The 24529-nt window shown below is 56.8% G+C and overlaps 1 protein-coding gene across 4 annotated transcripts in view; it reads right to left on the reverse strand.

Moving 5' to 3' along the window:
* Positions 1-274: 274 nt before the first annotated feature.
* The window catches only part of SAMD4A (sterile alpha motif domain containing 4A), a 228665-nt gene continuing 204410 nt past the window's right edge, over positions 275-24529 (reverse strand). For all 4 annotated transcript variants that reach the window (XM_051822872.2, XM_008269681.4, XM_051822873.2 and 1 more), the window contains 5 exons: positions 21505-21623; positions 17238-17439; positions 15488-15614; positions 8308-8391; positions 275-4067 (listed from right to left, as the gene is read on the reverse strand). In XM_051822872.2, coding sequence (XP_051678832.1) covers positions 4039-4067; positions 8308-8391; positions 15488-15614; positions 17238-17439; positions 21505-21623 — 561 coding nt within the window. In that variant the 3' untranslated portion in view covers positions 275-4038. The remainder of the gene's footprint in view (positions 4068-8307; positions 8392-15487; positions 15615-17237; positions 17440-21504; positions 21624-24529) is intronic.

Below are 24529 nucleotides of genomic sequence, written 5' to 3' on the forward strand. Positions count from 1 at the left end.
GGTGCAGGGCCCAAGCACCTGGGCCATCCTCCACTGCACTCCCTGGCCATAGCAGAGAGCTGGCCTGGAAGAGGGGCAACCGGGACAGAATCCGGCGCCCTGACCGGGACTAGAACCCGGTGTGCCGGCGCCGCAAGGTGGAGGATTAGCCTATTGAGCCACGGCGCCGGCTCCTAGCTGACTTCTAAGACTCTGGTCTTAGTTTCTAATTGATCGTGTTCAGAAGGAAAAAAAAAAAAAAAAAAAAAACAAAACAAACCACCACACACACCAGTGTTACAAAACCTTGTATTAATCATTTCCCTTCACTTTCAGTATAACATTGATATGAAATATAGCCATGATTCTCTGTAGTTACATGGGAGGAAATGAGTAATAAATACATTGTAGCAAGTTTCAACCACAAGGGTGTTTCACTGGTAACAACATTTGAAAACTGTACACTTGCAAAGAACAGCGTCTTCACACATGAGTATATCTGTATATCAGTAAAGCTTTGACATGTAACAAACATGCTCTTTCCATATATGACAAATTTAAAAAATATGCATTGCTTGGCAACATGAACTAGGCAAAAATATTTCTTTGTTCACTAACTTTATACAGGAGAACAGGACAAAAGGCATGCATGTACAATACGGATGCCTGCACAGGGCATGCAACAAAAGGAAGCTTTGAAAAGGCAGCTTATACGGGGCATAAATACATGGGGGCTATATATTAATAAGGGAGGAAGTCTTCTGTTGGACATTATTAACATTCCCGTTTTTCTTCCTATTCCTCCCAGAGGAATACGCATTCACCTTTAAGTAAAGATAAAGGAATTACAAAAAGAAAACAAAAAACTTGCTTTGCAACATCTCTGATGACTGTTAAAAAAAAAATCAACATTAGTGTTATCACAGCTCCAATGTGCAGGTGATCCCTCCTGCAGGCTCTCCTGGCGAGGGGTGGTGTGGGTCAGGCTGACGGCCACCGCCACCTCTGGGGGTGGGGGCCAGGCTCTGGGGACTCCACGTTTCCAAACCTTGCACTGGTTGTGTAGCTACAAGGGGTGTGGGAGGACAGGTGACCCAGAGAGGGCTCCCATCCAGAGAAGGCAGCCCAAGACCCCTCAAAAGAAAACTTTGTTTCCCTCAGAGTCTTTCCAGGTGGATGGGAGTGGGGGCCCAGCTGTAGCTCCCATCCTGGGTACTCACCCATCCCCCGAAATTAAGAATATACAACACACGGAACTCGAGAGCTGGGTGCAAACAGCCGCGCTCAACTGGCGGGCCCGTGGGTGTCCAGGTTTTGCTTGCTGGCTCTCGCTGACAAAGTGAAACTCAAAAGCGTGTGGAAAAAAACTGTAGCAGCAGCAACGTTTGATGTCTTGTACACAGTTCGTGTGTTTCTAACCCTACTGTTACTGGTAAGAAACCACTAATGAATAGAAAGCACCAATAAAACCTCATACATGATACCCATCTCGCAGACGACCGCCGCCGCTGGGACAGCGCGGAGATGCCGAGGACGCACTGTTGAGATCGGGACGAGGGGCATGAAACACAGAGCGAAATAGATTTTAACTCTGAGATTTTGAAAGCATTGACTATGTACTTAATATAAAACAGTTGCATCTGAGGGTTAATGGATCAATACAAAAAAAGGCACTGCCGCTTTCTCGCCGAGTCTCTGACTTCACAGCCTGATGCATGCAACTGTTTGATTCTTTTATATATAAATAAAATTCTTTAGGATTTTAAGATTGAGCTGTATACCTGCAGTCAACACAGGACACACAAGAGGGTGGGGACAGGCTCCTGAAATTGATCAGAACACTCAATGTAAAAAAAGAAAAGGCTAATAGAGCAGAATGCGACTCAGTGGATAAATCTATACACAGTCAATGAAAAATAAGCTTTTCTGTTTTTTAAAAAAGAATCGTTATTAATAACAGGCTTTCTCATGGTTCCCAGCCATCGCAAGTTCATAAGGAACATCTCCAAAATAATCTCTCTGTTAATCAGACAGCCATTGTTTCTCGATGCAGTGAAGGAATAAATAGAAATCCCGATCCGCAGACTCCTGCAGGTCTCCCTGGAAGGACCCCACTCCCGTGCTGCGTTCACGCTGTGTTCTTTGGAGTCTTTCGGCTGCTCACTTGCTTTCTCCTTTCCCCACGAGACCTGCGCTTCCGCTGTTTTTCCTCCTCTCCATCACTTTCTCAGCATCCCCAAACCACATCCTCACACCCTCTCATCTTACCTTGGGCCTTCGACACCACGCGCTCCCCTCGCTGCCGCGCTTGTGCGCGGCCAGCCCCCCGCATCCCCTCTGCAACACGCGCTGCGCTTACAAACGGGATGCGAAGGGTGCGTGTTAATAGCACTTGGTTAAAACAACTAAACAAGTTCTGCCTCTTTCTGCACGTGGGTTTGCGTCTTTAGAACTCGGTCATCCGAGGAGAGATCTGAATCTTTCTTAAAAAATGCACTGCCTGAAACAGTGGGTTCCAGCCATTGCTGGCTCCCTGCAGGTGGCTGGGGCTCGGGCGCTCTCCTCTCCCCAGGATGGGCTGGGCGTCTGTTTTTCATCTTCCCAAAGAACGCTGCTGTGGGGTTTCATTAAGGCCTTCCTTCATCCGTTGTTTCTCAAGAGCCATCAGCCATTAATCAACAGACCCTCCGCACGTCCCTGAGCTGGCCTCCGGTGCAGCAGCCCTGCCATCGTCTACGGGACCCGGCCTCCCGGTGCCAGCCCCAGGCCGCGGCTCCTTCTGATGTGATCACATTCCACGGCGCAGGCTGCCTTGCCCTTCAGAGAACTCTCCCTCCGTGGTATCATGGCTAGCGGATACCTCGCGGCGTCGCGTGCTTCTCGTGCTTCTCCCCTCCTCTGTGTGGACAGGTAAAGCAGCCAGCGCCACAGCCCGTCTCTCACTTAGCCTGTGTAGATGGAACTGCTATTTCAACACGAATGCCCACCTGGGCTGCAGGCTCCCAGCATCTCCGTCTCCATGCACCCTCTCCTCGCTCAGCGACCCGGGGGTGGGACCCAGTGCCACATTCAGGCTGCTACGAGCAGTCCCCCGTGAGGGTTTGGCCGTGGTACACGGGGAAAACCATCCGTGGAGGTCACACCCCACTGTGTTTGCAGAGCAGGGCTGGGGGTCGCAGGTGAGTATGCGTGTGGGGGTGCTGGGAGGGGAGAGGGGTCTCTGGTAAAGCAGCGAGTGTGGCCCAGAGAGAGAGGCTGCCAGGTTGGTCGCTGGGAATCTCTGGGCGCCCGGGAGCTCCCCCTTGACTGGTCGTAGGTGCCGGCAGCCTTGCGCCCTGCTCTTCTGGGCTGTGGCCTTGTCTTCCCATCTGCTCCTTCTGCCAAAGCATCTGCACCCATCTTCACAAGCAGCAGTCGCTGCTCTTACAGAGACAGAGGAGACACCAGCAGCATCCCCCCTAACAGACCCCTGCCCAAAGCCCTGGTGGGAAGAGGCACTCCACCAGACGTGGCGCACCCCAAAGCTTGTCCTGGAAATGATGCTCAAGTCCAAGCTGGAGGGGCACCTTCCTTCCTGCTGCCCTGGCCACGGGCCAGCCTGGTGCAGCTCTGTTTCAGGCAGGGGCCTGGGGGACAGCCAGTCGGGGGAGCTACAAGGGGAGCTGCCATCTTGCAGTGGCCACTGGCACCCATGCCCCTGCCTGGGAGCCAGCCTTGGCAGCAGGCACCTGAGGGCTGTGGCACTACTGGTTCCATCCGGGAAGCCACCTGCGGTCCCTCCACCTCCCTCCCTGCCCCCATGTTTCCCTAGAGAACCCCTCCCCACGGCGCACAGCAAACCATCCCATGACACAAACAAATGACAAAGCAATCGACCCCAGGTCTATGGATATGTTTACAAGGATGACCTACGCTCTCACAAAATCAAAACGGGCGAGGGACCGGGGCGAAAAAGGCTGCGCAGCATCTGGGAGGACTCCGTGCAGCCCTGGAGATGGCTGACTCTGGGCCCGCAGCAGTCGGGGTCACGGCCAGCGCGGTCACTCTCATCTTCGGCTTCTAGATTGTGGAAGTCCGGTCGACCCCGTCTGTGAAAGAAAGCAGCACACGGTGGGCACAGGTGAACAGTACGGTGCCATCCCTGGCACCGATGCCACGCCGGTTGGGCTTCCTGGTGTCTGATGACAGATAAGGACTTCATTCATTCATTCACATTCATTCGTTCGTGCATGCATTCCCATACTGACCTACTGAACCTCTGGGGTCAGTGCCTTTTTTTTTTTTTTTTTTTTTTTGCCAGGAGCCATGTTGAGCTTTGGGCTGAGTTATGATGAAAAGCTGGAGTCCTTGGGAGGATCCAGGTCTGGCAGGATGCGGACATGCAGCAGGCATGCTACGGGGAGAGCTGTCATAAAGCAGTAGCTACCAGACAGCAGGAGCAAGAGGGAGACTTTTTTTTTTTTTTTTTTTAAAGGTTTACTTTATTTGAAAGGCAGAGTTAGGGACAGACAGAAAATGAGAGTTGTCTTCTACCTGCTGGTTCACTCCCTAAATAGCCACAAAGGCTGGGGCTGGGCCAGGCTGAAGCCAGGAGCCTGGGATTCTATTTGGGTCTCCCATGCCAAGCCTGCCTGCCATCTTCTCCCCACAGGGGGCTCCGTGGGCGGGGGACCAGGGCCACCAGAAGCAAGCAGGGGCCCAAGCACTTGAGCCACTTTCCACTGCCTTCCCAGGTGTATTGGCAGGGAACTGGATCAGAAGTGGAGCAGCAGGGACTCGAACCGGTGTCCCTAAGGGATGCCGGTGTCATAGGCGGCGGCTTAACCTGATGCGTCACAGTGGCGGCTCTGGGGGAAATGTGTAAGTTGGTCTCGGAAGTCGAGGGCAACTTCATAGAGACACAAAATGACTTTTGCAGGCAGCAAGAGAGTGTTCTGAGTAAGCAGGGAGAGGAGGAGGGGGAGGGGGGCGTGGAGGGCACATGGCACGTGCACAGGGCGGTGCCCGCACGCGAGGGTGTCTGTGGGGACCTTCTGTGTGTGTGTGGGGGTGCTTGCACAGCTCCCTCCCTTGTCTGCAGAAGCGTGATGCCCATTCTTGCTGATCCTCCCCGCCCCCCCGGCCACTCATGACTGCCAGGCCTTCACGGCCGTCCAGGCAGGGAGCCGGAGACACAGCCTCAACGAGCCCCACCCCTCACCATGAGGTGCCTTTTCACTGAAGTCCAGCCTCGTTACATTCTCCAAGGGGGGCGGTGGCCCTTGGGCAAGTGACCACCCAAAGCCCAGACTCTGCCTTGACACGTGCAGGCTGCGCACTGCACAACTCCAGGGGGAGCCATTCCTGTGCAGCCTTCGTGGTTATTACGGTCAGCACAGCGGCCACGAGGGAGAGCCTTCCCCTAATTTGTACCAAACCTGGGAACTGGCTCAGGGTGGGGCTGGTAAACCCCCAGAAAGTGGGGAGTGGCGGTGGGGAGGAATGGCCAGGCGATCATCCCTGCTGTGAACCCTGAGCTGCTGGCCCTGTTGGGAGGGGCTCGCTTCTGGTGGCCCCCGTCCCCCACCCGTGGAGCCCCCTGTAGGGAGAAGATGGCATGCAGGCTTGGTGTGGCCTCTTCCAACACCCGGGGGCCACTCTGCAGGCGCAGGCCCAACTGAGCTTGACAGAAGCCCCCAAGGGAGGCCCCCAGAGCAAGGTGGCAGAGATGACCTACCCCTGGGCCCCTGGGACAGAAAGGGAGGGAGACGGTGGGCGAGACCTGGGCGGGGACGTATCCTGCTCCGGTCCTGAGTTGCACGCAGAGGCACCTCTTGGACTCCACTTCCCTCGCCTGTGGGGAGACCCTTCCTGCCGGGGAACCGCTTGGTGCGCGGGCATGCTGGCCTGGCTCCCCCATTCTGTGCTAAGCAAACTGCTTCCCCAGCGGTGGGTGGGGGGTGGGGAGGAGAGAAGGCTGAGGAAAAACAGAGCAGTGAACAGCCTGCAGAGACGAACAGGATGGAAAGGGGAGCAGCGAGAGGCTGGTGCAGAGGTTTTCCGCACAAACAGACGGGCTGGCTGCAGTGGTGAAGCCTTGCCCAGGGAAGCCTCCCTTTAGTCAAGGCCATTTGGCGTTCTGGGCGAGTGGCGGTAGCAGCGGTACTTGGTGGTGTGATGAGAGCTGGACGATGCTGGCCATCCGAGGTGGATCAGGCCTGGGTGGTGGGTAGGTGGGGGCTCAGCCTCCCTCCCTGGAGGCCGTGGAAGGGTGTCACCCCCCCCCCCCGTCTGCCGGGTCCGAGGTCCTGGGACGTCACAGCACCCCTGGGGTGCCTCCCACTGCCATCAGGCACTGGGGCCAGGGACACTTGTGACACCTGCAGTGGGCTGGGCTTGCCTGACAACCCGGGGACCGGCAGGCCTTCCCTCCCCGTGTGTTGGGGCTGTGGCAGGTGCCAGGCCTGGGGGCTCCCTCACTAGCTGCTGCCCATATTCTGGCCTCGTGCAGGCCCTCGTTATTTATTTTTTTTTAAAGATTTCTTTCTTTGAAAGGCAGAGTGACAGATGGAGAGGGAGACAGCTTTCATCCACTGGTTTGCTCGACAGCAGCTTGTAATGGACAGGGCTGAAAGCCAGGAACTCCACCCTGGGCTCCCACGTGTCTGCACCATCCTCTGCTGCCTTCCTGGGTGCTTCAGCAGGGAGCTGGATTGCAAGCTGAGCAGCCAGCACTTGTGTTGGCACTCAGATGTGGGATTTCGGTGTTGTAAGCAGAGGCTGAACCTGCTGGGCCATGCCCCCCACCCCCTGGCCCTGTTACTCCTTGAAATACACGTAGATCTGAAATGTCACCCCCTTTAGGAATATAAGTTCAGTGGCTTTTAGTATACCATTTGTACAACTTGTGCCACTAATTCTAGAACATTCTCACCATCCCCAAAAGAGACGTGCTTGCCAGCTGTCACTTGCGACTCCCACCTTGCTCCAGCCCCTGACAACCACCAAGGTGCCTTTTGGCCCTAGCGATGAGCCTACTGTGGACACTGCACACGAGTGGCACCATGTGCCGTATGGCCTTCTGTGTCTGGCTTGGTGTCTTCAGGGTAACACTCAGGTCCCTCCATCCTAGAGCACGTGCCGGGATGTGCTTCCTGTTTAGGGCTAGGTGCTGATGCCCTGTGCGGCCAGACCACGTGGCATAGTGCCGCATTCGTCTTCCTCAGTCTCCCAAGGTAGAGACAGGGAGCTGGTGCACCTGCTGCCAGAGGTGCCAGGGGTGCCCCAGCAATGCTGCAAAGCTAGGAACTGAACGGCCAAGGAAGAGAGCAGTGGTTTGCAAATGGGGGTTCCCTGGAACCCTGGGGGGGCAGGACTGTGCCTTCCCATTGTCTTGTCTGAAGCCCTGTGATGTCGCAGCAGCCCTGGGTGTGTGTGTGGGGGGGGCTTCTGCTCCCTCTGGTGCTGAGGTCGGGCGGCCTCCGGCCTGGCCCTCCACTCTGCTCTATGCAGGACATCGGCTGTTTCACTGTTTGGTTTTGGGCTGAGACTATGTTTGCAGAGACCCAAAGCCTGAACCCACCAGTCTGGAGGACAGCGGCCCTGTGGAGCAATGGCGGACGGCAGCTCTTGCCCCCTGGCCTCCTCTGGGGAGGGCCAGACTGGATCCTGGCACGCTGCTTGGGGCCGCTGTGACTCCGCCGCTAGCACGCTGGCAGGCAGAGGACAGGAGCCATCCACAGGGATCCAGGCCTGTTGGGTCCCCGGGGGTGCAGGCACAGGGCAGGACTTCAGACCCAACAGAGGGAGGAAGCAGTTGTGTCTGTGAGGCCCCACAGGGCTGCAGCCCACACCCCTCACTCGACTCGTCCCTGCCCTACGGTGAAAGACACCTCCGACTGGGGCTCCGGGCATCAGGGAAGCCGTGTGCAACAGGGACACAGAAAAACAAGCAGGGATTTTTGTTTCTAAAATTCTATCTTTAGAACATGTTGGGCTATGCTTGGCCTGCACCAGGGGACCAGTGCCGAGCAGGAAAGCAGCCAGAGCCGGGGCAGACGCTCGTGCTGGAAGCTGTGTCTGTGTCCCTGACTCCTCCGGCTCCTGGCCTGGGACAGATGCGGTGGGGCCGAGCTTTGGGCGAGAGACGGGGCTGGCATCGGTCTCCAGGCCCCTGACTCACCTCCCGGAAACGGGGAGGGGCAGCAGGTCTCAGTGGCTGCTGGGTGGGGTGAGGGCCCGACGGTGCCCCTAGGCCACACTCTGCCCGTGTCCCTCCCTGGACCGCAGGTGGCCAGCCCCCTCCCCGACGTGCGTGGTCACAAGGGCATGCAGGAAGCACACACTCACCTCCCAGGGCGTGCTCGGTCATACTGAGGCACAAGGACTCCAGCCTGTTGTTGATGTCAGGTTCAGTCACGGGAAGCTGGAATTCTGCAGGGGACAAAGAGGGTCGTTGGTGGCGGACTCTAAGGACGGGGCACAGAGTGCCCCCTGACCCCACCTCTCAGGGGACTGCCAGGGCCCATATGGAGTGTGTTGTACTCAGGTTCAGCCAGCTTCCGAGGTCTCTTAGACACAGGAGCCCAGTGCGACCCTGGGTGGCTGGAACAAAACCGGTGATTAAAAATAGCCTGTTGCACTCATAGTCTATGGCTCCTGCTCACAGAGCTGTCCAGCGGCCTCCTGTCAGAGCAAAGGCCAACCTCTGGCTGCACCCTGCAAGGTGCCACATGACCTGGCCCTGCTTCCTCCCTGTCCTGTATAGCTGCTCTTGTCTTTCCCTCCACCACAGCCCTCTTCTGCCCCAGGGCCTTTGCACTGCTAGTCCCTCTGCCTGGAATGCCATCCCCACGCTGGCGTCGGGGCTCGCTCTCTCCCGGCTTTCATGTCTCTGACTCTGCGGTCTCCCTAGAAAGGACTTCTTGGGAGATGGTGAACATTGCCTCACCCCAACCCCCTTCCCTTGCTTTGTTCCTCATAGTCGTCACCAGCCTCCGCGTGCCATGTTTTCATTTTCTGTTGCCCTAGAGTTGAGGTGTCATTGGAGCAGGACTTAGCACTGCTCCCTGTGCCTAGAGCCAGGCCTGGGACGTTTTTGTTTCATTGGGAGGGGGCAGGCAGGGAGAGCCACAGCACGGGTCAGACCGCTTCTGAGCGCAAGGCTGCGCCGTGTGCCCCAACTCTGCCTGCGCCTGCCTCGCCCGGCCTGGCTCCCATGTGGGCTGCAGAGAGGCTGAGCTGCTCCATAAAGGTGGCCAGCACCCACAGAGCTGGGCCGGGCTGCGTGTCCTCTTCCAGGGCTGGGGCTGTCCACACCGTGGGTGGCTTCAGAAGGAAGGGCCTGGTGCCTCCTCCATGGGCAGCAGGGGTCAGCCACCGCCCCTCCAGCATCCGGCCCCTCGCCAGGGCCCCTGGTGGGTGGCAGGCGGCCCCGAGTGCTCACGTCTTTGAGTCTTGTGTTTAGAGTGGAGAAAGAGCAGGCAGGAACGGACAGCTACAAACTGTGTGAGCCCACGGAGGCGGGCAGCAAAATGTCCTGGAGTGGGCGTTGGCTGTGGGGCGGGCGCCAGGCACCCAGGGAGCCTCTCCCTCGCCATGACCTTCCTCGGTGAGCCCTGAAAGCGGTGCCTTCCTGTGGGCCTTCGCTCTTCTCCCTGCCAGGTGGGGGCCCAGAGTCAGGCTGCTTCCCTGCTCCTTAGGCCTTTCCGAGGGTGCACGGGGCCGAGCGAGGTGAGGCTGGTGGTGTGTGTGCACGCATGCGTGGTCCTCCATGAGCCATTGGCCGAGTGCTTCCCAGCGATGCATGCTTCTGATCACCAGCCAGTGCACGGCGGGATGTATGGAGTCACTTAAAATCCTCCAAGACAAAGCTGGTGAGCTGGATGGGTGTGGGAAAGCAGTGGGGTTCTTTGACACAGTTCTGGCAGTGGGGGGGGGGGGTTTGGCAGACACCTGCGCTGACTCCCGGGTGGACGGAGGCCCAGCACAGGGGTCCAGGGAGTTGGGAGTTGGACCCCGCAAGAAAGGCAGGGCGGCTCCTGGCCCCTCTCTCCACAACCAGTTGCTTTTAGAGTAGGGTCAGGACAACTAGCCGATCCCGGAGGGAAGATTTTTAGCATTTTCATCCATTCATGTGAAAGTCATATGCGTGCAAAAATTAGCAGTCTTTGGGGTGTAAAATCTATGACATAGAAACACCATTTTATATATAGCTAGTTAGCAAATACGGGCAAAGAACCCTCCGCAATTATAGCCCTCCATATGCTCATTGTAAGATTTCGTTTACTCTCCAGCCCTCCCCTTTAAACAAACACTGTGGAGAGATTTGGATAAATAAAGATGCTCGGCATTTGGAGAGACGCTTTTCAGCTGCAGGATTCCTTGCCAACACGTGGCAAAATGCCGTCTTCCAAGCGTGGGACCGCGTGCTCCAGGAGCAGGGCTGAGCCGTGCAGGGCTCCTGGCTCCCGAGTCTCCAACGCTTCGTGGCTGCTCTTTTAGGTGCTGTGTGGGTGTGCCGGTGTCTCCTCGCCCGGCTCCACGTTCTGATCGCCGGGGAGCCGTGACCCGCACCGCCCTCGGAGCGGCTCCGAGAAATTCTCAGCCTTGGGAGAAGCCCATATGTTCACACTGCAGAGTTTCCTAATAGTGTGCCTTTTTAATTGTGTATTTGATAAAAACAGATCTGTGGCATCAGATAAGACGGAGGGAGACAGTGGCTTCCATCCCAGGCAAGAAACTCTCAGCCAGGCAGAGTGGTGGGCAGCGTGCTTGTAGAAGCCCGGTAGGGAGGCGTCGGGGTGGCCCCTGCCCCACGACTGGCTCCTGCTGGACCCAAGGCTGCTGCCACAGGCAGGCAGAGTTGCCAGTCCTCAGAAGGGGAGAGCAGAGATCTTCCCCCCACCCCCTCACCATGGGCCCATGGCCTCAGCTCTGTGGTTTGTCTGGGTGCCAGGAAAACTCTTCCTCACCCTCAGGCCAGCCTGGTTCTAGGATTTTGGTTCTAGGATCGTCAGGGTCTAGATTCGCTTGGGACTTTTGTACCCTCTGTGTAGAGTAGTCACATGCTCAGGCCCACAGTGGAGAAGGTTCTAGAAGGAAGCGGCTACCCATCTCTGAGAAGTGCTGCCGCAGGGCCCTCCTGGGAGCCTGCGTGGCTTGTCCTTGGCAGACTGGATGTCACGCCCATGGCACTGCAGGTGTGGATCTGCAGTGCGTTCTCTCCGAGGCCGCTGGGGCTGAGAGGCCAACCTCAGAAGAAGAAACAGGCGGGGGCATTCCAGGGAAGCCCTCAGCATCTCACTCTGCAAATGGCCCCTCGGCTGAAGAGCTGGCAGGGCCCTGGGCCGTTGCTGGAAGGAGAGGGGCTGACCAGGAAGGGGACAGAGGACAGAGGAGGGAGCTGGGCTTCTGTGAGGAAAAGGGGGACCGGGGAAGGTGGAGACAAGCAGGAAAAGCAGCCGAGGGCAGAGTGGCAGGCGGGCTGATGGCCACAGCCATGGTCAAGGTGGGAGGCAGGAAGATGCGCCCAACCAACGGCTCCTCTGATCAGCGGCGGGGAACACATCTCTCTGATGGCATCCTCAGAGTTCTTCACCTGCAGAGGGAAGCCCTGTGGAAGCCTGCGGGGACCCAAACTCACATGCAAAGTGGCGGGAGGACATGGACTAAGCGGATGGGGCACCATTCTGCCCCAAGTTCACGCTCAGAGGCACGGGGGCGCTAGCCCTGCTGGCTTCTTGGCTGTGACAGCACTGAGTTCCCAACCTCTCTGCCTACTGTCAGCCAGTTCTTGGCCCATCAAAGGGCAGGCAGCACGTGTTTAGTAGGCATGGCCGTGCACAGCTTCGTGACGGCAGAGTTCTGAGAAGCGTTGTCTTCAGGGGATTCTGTCACGATGTGAACACCAGAGGGCGGGCGCACTCACGCAAGTAAGGTGCTATGTTGTCAGCAGGCACTGGGGTCCACAGGAGACTGTCGCTGACCCAAATGCTGCTCTGTGGGGCTTGACTGAGTGAGTTCCTCTTCAGGTCTCTGTCTCTCCTTGACACTGCATATATTTATTTACAAGATTTATTTACTTGAAAGTCAAGAGAGAGCAAGATACCTTCCATCCATTGGTTCACTCCCCAAATGGCTGCAAGGGCCAGGGTTGGAGCTTCATCTCTCCCGCGTGGGTGCAGGGGCCCAAGGACTTGGGCCATCGGCTGGTGCTTTCTCAGGCGCAGTAGCAGGGAACTGGATTGGAAGTAGAGCATCTGGGACTCGAACTGGTGTTGATATGAGATGCCAGGGTTACAGGCGGCGGCTTTACCTGCTGTGCCACAGTGTCACCCTCATGCCTCACTCTCGGTAAAGACAGTTCCCCCAAGGAATCAGACTTTTTCCACAAAGGAGGGAAGGCATGGCAGCGGCCTGAGCCCTACAGCCCTTGACGGCAGGAGCGCTCCCATCAGGCTCTGGCGTGAGGGCAGCTGCGCTGTGCTGACCCACGAAATGCTGCCACGGGGGTGCCCCCTCCCCCACCTGGCATCTCGGTGGGTTTGCGTGTGGCTTTGCGCACGAGGAGGAGGCGATTCCTGGAAGGCAGTGTGGTGGGTGCCCAGCCTGCCCTTCTAGTAGCTTTTTTTCGAAGTCTGTTCTGCACCTCTCGGCCCTTTCCCGCCAGGTGGTGAGCAGCCCCTGTGGCCTCCCAGCGTTGGATGAGAGCCACAGCAAGATCCTCGCTGACCGGTGCCCCAGGGCGACTGAGCCTGGCTGGGTCAGCAGGAACGGAGCTGCTTCCCAATGAAGGCTCGCGTTCCCCGAGCAGTTTTCCGGGCGGGTTTTCCACCAGGACAGGAGCTGCCCTGGTGAGGGACGTGAGCATTCTCATCGGTGCCATACGTGCTTGGGCTCACTTCCCTTCTTGTCCCTCATGCTCTGGGAGGACCAGATGAGTGATTCTTCGTCATCCAGAGGCCACCCAGCGCTCCCCGGAGACATCCAAAGCCTGTCTGTGTGAGAAGGAAGCGACCCCTCCACCCCCCGGGGAGAGCCTCAGATGGGGAGTGGATGACTCGGATCCAGGAGAGGGGAGCATCTTGCAGACTCGAACACTGGACAGCTGGCTCTACTCCCCGATCTCTGGGTGCTTCGCAGACAAATGAAGGCTTCCGTTGTCTTGAGCGAATTACTTTTATGCGTATGGACCCAACTTCCGTAGAACGCATGGTCTTCTGGGTTTGCCCCTGTGTTTGCACATGGCTGCTATGAAGACCTGTGACAGCCAGGAGCACGAGGCATCGTGTTGCACGTGGGTTCTCCGAGTATCTAACGCTGCAGAGGGCACGCATCGCCATCGTCACTGCTGTTTGTGTCAATCTGACGGCTGCTTCTGGCTTTTCCGACTTCTGCCCTCCCGATCTGCTACTTGGTGTCCAGTGCCCCCAGCAGTCTCCACGGCTGGCCAGGCGGGGCAGCTGTGTGTGCAAGGGCCTGTCTGTGAGACCCTCGTCTCTGGTGGACCAGCCTTGTCTGGGCCGGGCCAGCGGCTCAGAGGTGCTGTCCCTGTGAAGGGGGAAAAGTCCCCCCGTGACCCCTCATCTGGCCAGCTGGCCTCTGACTGGCAGGGGATGCGCTTGGGGCCAACCCTTTCTGCAGCCCCCCTTTGCCTTCAGTGAGGGCTCCTGGGGCCCAGCACTGCCCAGGAGGAGCCTTCAGCCTGGCAGTGGACACGACGGGCAGGCCCTGGGCCACTCCTGCCACCTGCTCATGGAGTAGCCTCGTTCCCAAGCACTGGCCGCTATTAGAAACATCATCCGGGAAGTCTTCCTGGAGGTGGGCCTGCGAGGCTTGGGCGAGCGACACGGTACTCAGTTCGTGATTTTAGACGCTCTAGGGGACTCCTTTGTGAGAAAACCCAAACCTGTTCTAAGCAGAAAGGGACGGGGAGGGACGGTCACTCGGGCTCACAAGCCCCTCTCCATCATTTGATTCTCTAACCCTGGGAAGCAGAAGATTCCTATGAAGTGAGAGAGAAGCCTGTTAGGCTCACAGATGTCCTGAGCACGCGCCAGCCAGTGCGGAGGGCAACAGGCGTGGGCCGAGGACCCGCGTCGTCACCAGAGCCTTGGAGAGTGGCCTGGCTGGCTGCTCCTCCCACCACGGCCGGGGACGACGTGATCACCAACGGGGAGGACGAGGACCTGGGGAAAGGGCCACACGTGTGTGAGGACGAAGGGGAGGGGGGCCAGCGGCGCTAGGGCTCCTGGGAGGGTGCGAGGTGGCTCGGTGGCAGTGCGGGGACTGGGGTCAGGGTGAAATCGTCACTCAGAGTGCAGGATCTCCTCATGCCCACGGCGTCTCCACATCTTGTCCAGGTGCCCTGCTGCTGGGAATGGTCCACCCGTGACTCCGCACGGCGACAGGGTGGGACTGTGTGACCCGGGGCGAAGCCCTTAGCAACCTCTACGTTTTACGGCATTTGTTCCCAGGAAGAAGAAGAGCTGCCCAGTGTCGCCACAGAGAAAAGGAATTTTACAACCGGAGCGAGCAGGTGTGGGTTTTAGACGTCAAGCAGCGATCCCCACGCGATCCCCACGCGATCTCCACGCGGCACCTGCCCTGGCCTCACCACCGCCCCTCACTCCTGCTTGCCTCCCACCTCAGGGTCTCCCACAGATCCCAAGGGGCCAGGGTGGAGCTCCTTGGCTTTGGATCAAAGTGCCCCACCCTGGGTCCACTCTCCCCTACACTGGAGGGATCTGTCAGCCCAGCCATGGCCTCCAGGAGGCGCCATGACACGGCACCTGCGTGGGCAGCTGCCTGGGGCTCTGCTCCCTCCTTCCACCTCCGCACCCTCGACCCTGCCACTGGGCTCCAACCCTGTTGCTGTCCTGAACTCCAGGGCACTTAGCCGACGGCCTTCCTACCGCCTAGGGTGGCTGTTTTCCTGCAGGCAATCACACGCCTCTGGTTTGCCTGTCTGCAGGGTGGGAGGGGCATTCAGATAGATCAGTGTAGCGACTGATTGCGGAGCTTAGTAGGAGGGCAACCCCAACAGCTGATGGCAATTGGAATTTGATAGTTTCTAGGTGCACAAAAATTGAAACCCATGCGTCATTTTTTGATATTACGCATTTTCCATAGTTTTTGAAGACCATCCGCATGCAGGGGTCTGAACATTTTTATGTCGCCAAATACACTTTTAATTCCCTTTGCTACTAACTTCCTGAAGTATCCTGGCATTGCTCATGGCGTCGGAGTGTAATTCCCAGTACTGCCTCTTGGGAGGCGTGGCGAAGCACCAAATGGACCTGAAGCACGGTGGGCTCCTCTGTAACCAAGTGCAGCGAGGATGGCTGTGCCACGCCCGGCACTTTGCCAGGCAAGCCCACACCAGGGACATCTCTGGCTAAGTCTATCTAGAAAGATGGCCGCCATCGAAAACACCGCTCCAGGTGCTGGCTCCCAGGAAGGCCTGGGGAGGGCGAAGGCTGAGGGCTTCCTGGCGGGGGTGGGGCCCCCGTGTGCCGGAGGGGCCTACCTGGTGGCTGGAACATGAGCAGATTCTGCGGGGAGGTGTGCACGGGCAGCGAGCGGGTCCTCTGCACGGAGCTGTGGGTGCGGCTGGGCATGCTGTTGCTGCCCCCCGGGTTGGCGAACCACAGGTTCTGGTGAGAAGCACAGAAGGGGGACCCCGTGAGTGCAGACGCCCTGTGGCGGGGGAGCAGAGCCACCAGCCAGGATTCGGGAGGCAAGGATCCCGGGAGAACGCCCTTCTGTAGTGCACTGTGGGTGCTGAGAGGGGGGGTTTCAGTCCCAGCCTCCTCAGCCCCACGCGATGCCTCAGCTTGATGTAGACCCCCCCCTCTCTCTCTCGCCGGCCCCCACTCTCTTCAGGAAATGGAGGAGGTTCTAGAAATGTTTGCAGCAAAGGGCACGCAAGAGTACTCAGTTTCTTTCTGAGGTTCTTAAAATTTACTCCAGGGGCCAGCGCTGTGGCAGAGGTTAATCCTGCACCGGAAGCGCTGGCATCCCATAGGGGCACCGGTTCAAGTCCCGGCTGCTCCACTTCCGATCCAGCTCTCTGTTACAGCCTAGGAAAGCAGTAGATATGGCCCAAGTCCTTGGGCCCCTGCACCTGTGTGGGAGACCCAGAAGAAGCTCCTGGCTTCAGACTGGTGCAGCTACAGCTGTTGTGGCCATCTGGGGAGTGAACCAGTGGATGGAAGACCTTTCTGTCTCCCTCTCACTGTCTGTAACTCTACCACTCAAATAAATAAATCTTTTTTTTTTTTTTTTGAAAAAAGTTTACTCCAAAGCCAGAGAGAAAAAGAACTGGTGGTTCGAGTCGGCTCGTGTGTCCCAACAGTGACTGTCTCAAGTCGATCTGGGGGCTGGGGACCATGGGCAGAAAGTCTGGGGCATGAATCCTGCCTCCCTCTCCTGTAGCAATTTTCTTTCTTTCTTTTTTTGACAGGCAGAGTGGACAGTGAGAGAGAGAGAGAGAAAGGTCTTCCTTTTGCCGTTGGTTCACCCTCCAATGGCCGCTGCGGCCAGCGCACTGCGCTGATCCAATGGCAGGAGCCAGGTGCTTCTCCTGGTCTCCCATGGGGTGCAGGGCCCAAGTACTCGGGCCATCCTCCACTGCACTCCCTGGCCACAGCAGAGAGCTGGTCTGGAAGAGGGGCAACCGGGACAGAATCCGGCACCCCGACTGGGAGTAGAACCCGGTGTGCCAGCGCCACAAGGCGGAGGATTAGCCTAGTGAGCCGCGGCGCCGGCCCGCGATTTTCTTTTTTAATTAAAATTTTTATTTGAAAGGCAGAGAGATGGATCTTCCACCCACGGTTCACTCCTCAAATGCCTGTGGCAACCAGAGCTGGGCCAAGGCCATTGCAGCAGATCCATCTGGGTCTCCCATGTGGGTGGCAGCAACCCAAGGGCTCAGCCATCACCTGCCGCCTTCCCAGGGTGCATATCAGCAGGAAGCTGGATCAGGAGCGGAGCTAAGATTTCCTCCGATGCAGAGTGCAGGGGTCTCACACAGCCACGGGCGCCCCTGCATTTCCGGTTTTTAAGGCCCTCTGTCACCGAATCTCAAACCCACTTGGAGCCCAGCCTGCAGAGCAGGTGGAGAGGCAGGGACAGGTCATACAGCCGGGACCGAGACATCTCCAGGACTGGGAAGGGCTCACCTCTGCCAGCCTCTCTCTGACCCCAAGGTTAAAGCTCTCCCGGGGCAGCCCGAGCACAGCCCTGCGGTCCCCTCCGCCGGCCTGGGCCCAACCTACCTGCCGGCCCTGCTTCATGATGGTGGGGTTGGCTGCCGTGCTGCGCTGGCTGGAGCTCACGAATCCGCTGGTGCCCAGCAGGCCGAGGCGGGCGGAAGGGACGTTCCGGGAGGGGATCTGGTACTGGCGCGGGTTCCGCCTGCCCACGCCGCCGCCCACAGGGCCGGCCGTCGGGAGGGAATTGGACTGCCCAAAGCCACGGCTGCAAGAGGGCACAGGGAACCAGAGGCCGCTGGTCACCACGAGGACAACGCTGTGGAGCGGGCGTCCCACCCCCATCCACAGCCCGCCCTGCAGAGAGGAGGCACCCCGTGGAGCCGCGTGCTTCTCCTGGGTGCGCGTGGGGAGGCGGCGGCCTCGGGTCGGGTGACCTCAGCGCTGAGGAACTCGCCGTCTGCAACGCGCCTCAGGTTCTGGGAGGTTCCACGGCAGCCAGCAGGGTTTCAGGAACCAGCACATTCTTTCCAGCAAGAGTCAGCTTTAGTTACCGCCTGCGCCTCAGCCCGGGGGGTGGTGTTCCCCCGGGCGGCCACGAGGTGGCGCAGCCTCGCTTCCCCGGCCGCACGGGCAGGGTTTGCACCGAGCCTGCCAGGAGACTCCGGCAGACAGGGCTGACGTAGTTGAACCAGCGCAGGATGAGGGCGGCCTGCAAAACAGTCGTTTCCCGAGAAAAGCAGGGCCGTGCGTGTGCGCGGGGGCGGGGACGCCGCGCTGGCCGCGCCGCAGACCGCAGGAGCCGCGTCTCTCCTCCCCAGAATTCCGCACTGTCCGAGGGAGGGGAGAGCAGTCGAGGCTCGCGGTTTTTTTTTTTTTTTTTTTTTTTTTTCTCCCTACTTTTGGGCTTTTTTGGTCATGGACAGTTCTAGATTCCAGGGTCAGAAATGTGGTGACAGGGGACCACGCCCTGGTTCTTGGTCTCTTTATCTTGTCCTTTAAATGGGGTTGTTACATCGAGATACATGACAAGTCTGTTTACAAGAAATTAACATGGATCAATGAATCTTTAGCTTTTCCCCTTCTTTTTGCTAAAGCCTAGGATTCTTGGGTTTGAAAGAAGAAGTCGCATCGTGATCAGAGGACGACATGGTATGTGACAGGTGGACCCAAGGGTGAAGCGCTGTTTTTAAATTCTGGAAACCGGTCTTTAGGGTTCCTCGGTTGGACTGTTGGCCACCTGGGAGACGATTCAGTATTTGGCTAAGACTTTTCCTTATTTAGCGTGGATAGCTTTTTCTCGCCATGTTGGTTGGGTTTTTTAGAAAGTTACTTCATGTGCAAAATGCCAGCAGTCCATGAGACATGCTAAAGCGGGTTGTGCTTCCAGGAAGGCAAGCTGTGTGCTTCCGCACTGTCGCGTGGGTGGAGGGCTCTGCCTTGGGACACTGAGTCAGTGGACAAGCGAGCGGGATGGGAGGGGGCGGCTGGTGAGGCTGGCTGTCTCCTGGGGTGGGGGTCCCTGCTGGCGCTGTCCTTGGCTGGTCACTAGGAAGCCAGCATGGCTGAGGGCTGCTGCTGCCTCTGGCCCTGTGCCTAAAGGCGTGGGTGGCTTAGGGGTGCCTGACTTAAGGAACCCATCCTGCCTCTGGGCAGAGACCACAGCCCCACCAGTGAGCCTCCAGTCCTCATTCTCTCGCTCCGCCTGCCCCCCCTGCACCTCTCCTTCTCTGCTTTCTCAGTCCGACAGGGCTCAATACATGGAAACACATGAAAAGTCTTTGATAACACAGCATTATAAGGACCAATTAACCTGAGTTTTGTGATCATTCAACAAGAGGCCGGGCTACAGTTACCCCTGAATTATTGGAGATACAAGATTTCAAAGCAAACCCATAGCATCAAGAGATCCCAGAGGACATACCCAGGAGAACAAAATGTTCTCTGGTACTTCAGCGATTCTCAGTTAAACATCTACAACTGACGACTGAATTCATTCTCATAGAAATCAGTTAAAAAAAAAGTTGTGGCTAACGTCATGGTGTAGCAGGGTAAGCCACCGCCAGCAATGCTGGCATCTATACTGGTGCTGGTTCAAGTCCTGGCTGCCCCACTTCCCATCCAGCTCCCTTCTAATGTGCTTGGGAACGCAGTGAATGATGGTCCAAGTCCTAGGGCCTCTGCACCTACGTGGGAGACCTGGAGGAAGCTCCTGGCTTTGGCCTGGCCTAGCCCTGACTAGTGCGGCTATTTGTAGAGTGAACCAGCAAATGGAGGATCTCTCGCTCGCTCTCTTTCTCTCACTCTGCCTTTCAAATGAATAAATCTTTTTTTAAAGTCCATTCAGGATGCCAACCTGGGAAACCTTGGGTTAGCCCAACCCAAGCTTTCCTCAGACCTGGAGAAAGGGGTCTGTGACTGCCCTCTGCTCTGGGCCGAGCAGGGCTCTCTGATGTGCAGCAAGGACACAGCAGGCTGACAGGCCCTGAGCCACAGAAGCCTTCAGGGTGCACAGGTGGGGGCCCACCCACCAACGCTGGCATTCCCAGAGAGCTTGGGGCCAGGGAGCTGGCAAGAAAGAGTGCTGCTGTGCCTGACCGCACTGTCTTTAAAAAATATTTTGGCAGAGAGACACAGAGATCCTTCATCCACTGGTTCACTCCCCAGAATGCCTGCAGCAGCCAGGGCTGGGTCAGGGGCTTAAGCCAGAAGCGTGGAGCTCAGTACAGTTCTCCCATGTTGGTAGCAGGTATCCAAGTAGCTGTGCCTTCCACCCACTGCCGCCCAGAATTCACATCAGCAGTAAAGGTGGGATCGGAGTGGAGCCAGGACTTGAACCCGGCACTCTGATATGGGAGTGGGTATCCCAAGCAGCAGCTTAACCTCTGTGCCACATGTCTGTCCCTGGACCATCTCTTGCCAACATCAGCCTGAGGCTGTGAGAGGTGCCTGGCTCTCTGGAGCTGGCCTGCTCGGTCGAAGTCCTGGTGTCACTGCTGACCAACTCATCTCTAAACTCAGGCTAATGTAAGGGAACTTCAAAAGTTCATGGAAATGGCATTGAAAGATTCATTTATTTTGGTTCAAAAAAGTTTTGAAATACATACATAGTTTTTCACAATACATAGTTTTACTGGGCTTTTCAAAGACCCCTTGTATGCACAGATTTCCAGAATTTTTCACACCAAAATAAAACTGATCTTCTCATTCCATTTTTCCATGAACTTTTTCAACTACTCCCATAACAGCAGCCCTCCCTGGTAAGGATACTGCAAGGATTAAATGTATAAATGGTCTGAAAGGGCTTGGCTGCCACTGGGCACGCAGTAAGTGCTAAATAAATGTTTGTTTAATAAATAACAGTGCTATATATGCTGGGAAGGGACCAACACGTCAGTTTTAAAATTAATCTTTCATGAATACTCTTCACAAACTCCAACAGGCCTTATCTTCCTTAAATAATACAAAACAGTGGTGTTTTAAGGCATACTTATGCAAATAAATGCCAAAAATTTTTCACAACACAGACAGAGCTTCTATATATGCGCTGGGAAATGAAATGAATTCAGAGCCTTTTAGGTGCAAGCGAAGAAATGATTATCTGCCCATGTTTTAAAATGTAAAATAGAATGTTGCCTTCTCTCCCCTGGGATGTTTGCATTATCATTCTCTTATTTCCAAACAACTCCCTATCATTCAAGGCTTAACTCAACCCTTGCCCCAGCCTTAATTTTTCCCTCAAAGTTCCCTCACAATTCACCTTTCCCATGCCATGCAATCGGATTCCTCCATTGGAATCCGTATCAAGGGAAGAGTTTCAGAGTCCAGGCTGATTTTTAGCTGTGTCCAGCCGGCTACAGCACTAAGATCGATCAAGAACGGTGTTGTTCCACTATTCCACGCAGCGCAGACCAAAATAGACCAGCGCTGGGTGCTTCACCCTGCCACCCACTATAATTAGCTTGTCTGCAGCTTGGGAGGAGAAGCGTATACTACTCCTGGAGGCGCCCAGAGAGCAGCCAGCACTGTCCTTTCGAGCCCCGCTTGCGGGTAAACCGCCAGCGTTTGCCTGGCATTTATTCGGTCCCCCCTCACTCTGCCCTTGGCTGCCCATCCAGACCAATACATCATTTGACAACGTAAATTGAGTTAACAAAGCTCCTCTGGGAACGCTCACTCTCTTACAGCCTTTTTCCAGCCCCACCTGTTTAGGGAATGGGCTTGTCAACAATGCCTGACGCCTTGCCCCTGGCCTGATTCCAGCCCCAAGAACCCAAGCAGGCAACGGGGTACCCAGGCACCCACTGTGCAATACCAAGAGACCCCAACGTACTTTCTTTGCTGTCGATATCCTGATATGTCTAGAAGGGTTTTCCGAGGGAAAGACCGAAAGAGCTTCTGCACCTGCTGTTTCCATGACAACAATCTTTTTTTCTGTGTCTCCGTGAATGCCTGCAAAAACAAACAGGACTTTTAAATGGGTGGTGCAGCCTGGCATGAGGAGGAGGAATGTGCAATTAATAGGGGGAACACGTCAAAGTCTTGGAAATTGCCTTCTGTCACCTGTTTCCAACCTGGTCCAAACAGCAGTCTGTCTAATTCAGAAGCCACGTGGACTGAAAATTCAAGTTATTGGACACGGGAGGTGCCTGGTAAGGTACGTGCAGTAAGCTGCGACAAGCCTCGTTTCTGGGTGCACGTCTGGCAGATCCAGACCTCCCCCCACCCCCTCCAGGACTCTGGACTCAAAAATGGGTTGTAAAACAGATTGTTGAACACGCTGGCGTTTGCAGGCACCCCTGAATTTGCATAATCAATTGAAATTCAAAACCACTCCAAAAATCAATGCGTTTGATGGCATGTGGTCACCCGGGAGAGGTGAGCGTGGCTTTGGAGAATGGAGTCCATTCTCTGAGCCTCAGGGCTTTGCTGAGAAAGCTCCAGGAAAGAGGCCCTGTGCGCCGCCCCCCCCCCCGCCCCCCCCAAACCTCCGTGCACCAGTCTGGACTTCAACCTAAAGTTTAGGAAAATAAGAGACCCAATGTATTTACTTTCAAGTATAGCTTAATAAAGTTGGAGCATGGGACATTTTGCCTGAGCGAGCAGGCCAGGGAAGAACCAGACAGGGCTATGGGTCCCCAGTGTGGGCAATTCTCAAGTTCATGCTACGTGACAATCACCCCAAGGGACCAGTCCAGTGCAGCTCCCCAGGCCCCTCCCTCCGGCCCGGAGCCTGACAGAGAACTAGAGGGGAGTCCGGGGAGCCTGTGTCTGACCCAGGGCTTCTCCCTGGTGATTCTGCCACAGGCTGAGCACAGACATGCGGTGTTCTAGATGGCGAGGACCCCAGGAAATGCATGAACCCCTGCAGAGTGCCCAGAACACACTGTGGGGAATCCATTGGTTTGGCTGATCAGCAGTAAAAAGGACAAGAAAATATTCCCAGGACTTTTGTCAACCAGGCCTGGAATCTGTTAAGGAGTAATAAAATATTTCTTAGAGGAACATACTAAATGGCTAATTTCCTTAAGTGTGTGTGTGGGGTGACAGCTTAGTTTCCTCCTCACGATACTTCATCTCAAAGGACCTACATGCAGGAGAGCGCTCTGTTGTCAAAAGCCAAGACAATGCGCATGATGGATTCCCATGTTGACCACTGGGAGACCCCTTGCTCCTGGGTGACTCGGCTTCCAGCTGCCACCAAGGTGGGTAAGCAGGCTGAGTGGCCAGCAGAGACGAGGTCAGAGTGCCTGCAACGCAAGGCGGCAGGGTCCCGTGGCTGCAAAGTGAGGATGTGGTTCTCCCATTGTCCCTCTCACCGTGGGTGACGGCTACCAGTGTCCACCCACACGGGCCAAGGCGAGAGCTTCTTCCAGATCAGTAAACGGGGGGAAGGAACTCTGCTTTTGATTGGCTTACACAGCCAAATGTGGAGTGAGGACACACGATGTGATCATGACGGATGGGAGAAGAGAGTCCAGCCCAGTGGGTGGGATGAAGGTTCTGGAGGAGACAGGCAGGGCTCAGCTCCCTGCACACCCTTAAATAACTTTTTCCACCCAAGACTCGGCCCCTTCTGGAGACAGGTGAGTAACTTCTCTCTCAAAGCGATGTTGTGAGGACAACACCCGAAAGGCACGCAGACTGCGTAGAACGTGCTGCCTCGTCGGAAGCGGCTGACCCCTGTAAGAGTTCCTGGTTGCACAGAGCAGCCGTCCTCTCCCACAGTGGCAGACAGCAAACAGTGAGGTCAGCTCCCTCACTCAGCACCTGCGGCAGCAGCTCCTGCCATCCGGGGTCGTGGACAGGAGCCAGCCCCTCGGCAGAGCTGAGCCAGGGCTGCGAGCGAGCAAGCCGGAGCTAGGTCGTGGCTGGCTCCAGGGATCTGGAAACTGGTTCCTGTGCCTGCAGAGCAGCCCTCTGTGGCAGGGGATCCACTAGGGGCTCGGCGCCTGGTGCCTCGCTGCAGCACCATGGCGGGCTTGGGGGACTGGCGAGAAAGGGAAGATTCCAGCCAATAGATGGCCCCGTCCGGCCCACACCCACGCCCTCCCCCGGGCCCTGCTGCAGCTGAGACAGCAAGGGGCTGGAGCCTGGCTCCCAGCACCAGCCCGAGACAACGAGGAGCCGGGCGGCCTGCGCCTGTGGCTCAGGAGGTGCAGGAGAGCCCAGAGCTCCGCTGCCCTGCCTCTCACCGCCTGGACAGGAAGGGCAGCGGCTCAGCTTAGTCAACACCTTACCGGCTCAAGCCGGCTGCAGAGCAGCACGCGCAGGTGCTCAAAGGGAGGCCTGTTCGGCCCAGGCCAGGCTAACCTCAGCCAGGACGGAGCCGCTGCCTCACGCTGGCCTCCCAGGGCAGGCGTGTTCTGCCCACACACAGCAACCCCAGGCTGTGGAAAATTATTCAGACGCCTTTCCTCTTTCTCCAACTACAATAATAAGAGGAGGCCTTGAGCAACATTTTCCCTTGCATCCTGACGGGGAATCAACCTAGCAGATGCGTCACGAGCTCTTTCCTGCCCATAACCACCCTGGCCAGAGCCCCCTCCATGGATGCCAGCAGGAGACGAGACCACATGGTGCCATCTTGGCCCTGGACTGCTAAGGAGCTGAGCTAAGGAACAGGCCTGAGTCTCACGGTGCCTGGGGTGGGGAGGGGTGGGGTGGGGAGGCACAGGTTGAGTGTAGGGGCTGGTGTAGGTCGAGAAGCTTGTGCAGTGTCCCACAGAGACAGCTGGAGAGCCTAAACAGTTGGTTTAGTCTGAGGCTCAGCAGAACCAAGGCCAAGTGGAAAGTCCCTTGTTCTCCATTTCAAAGCTTCCATGCCGAGAGCAGGACAGGGAGGAAGCAGGGTTCTG

The sequence above is a fragment of the Oryctolagus cuniculus genome, chromosome 12 (genome assembly GCF_964237555.1).
Source record: "Oryctolagus cuniculus chromosome 12, mOryCun1.1, whole genome shotgun sequence".
Lineage (NCBI taxonomy): Eukaryota > Metazoa > Chordata > Mammalia > Lagomorpha > Leporidae > Oryctolagus > Oryctolagus cuniculus.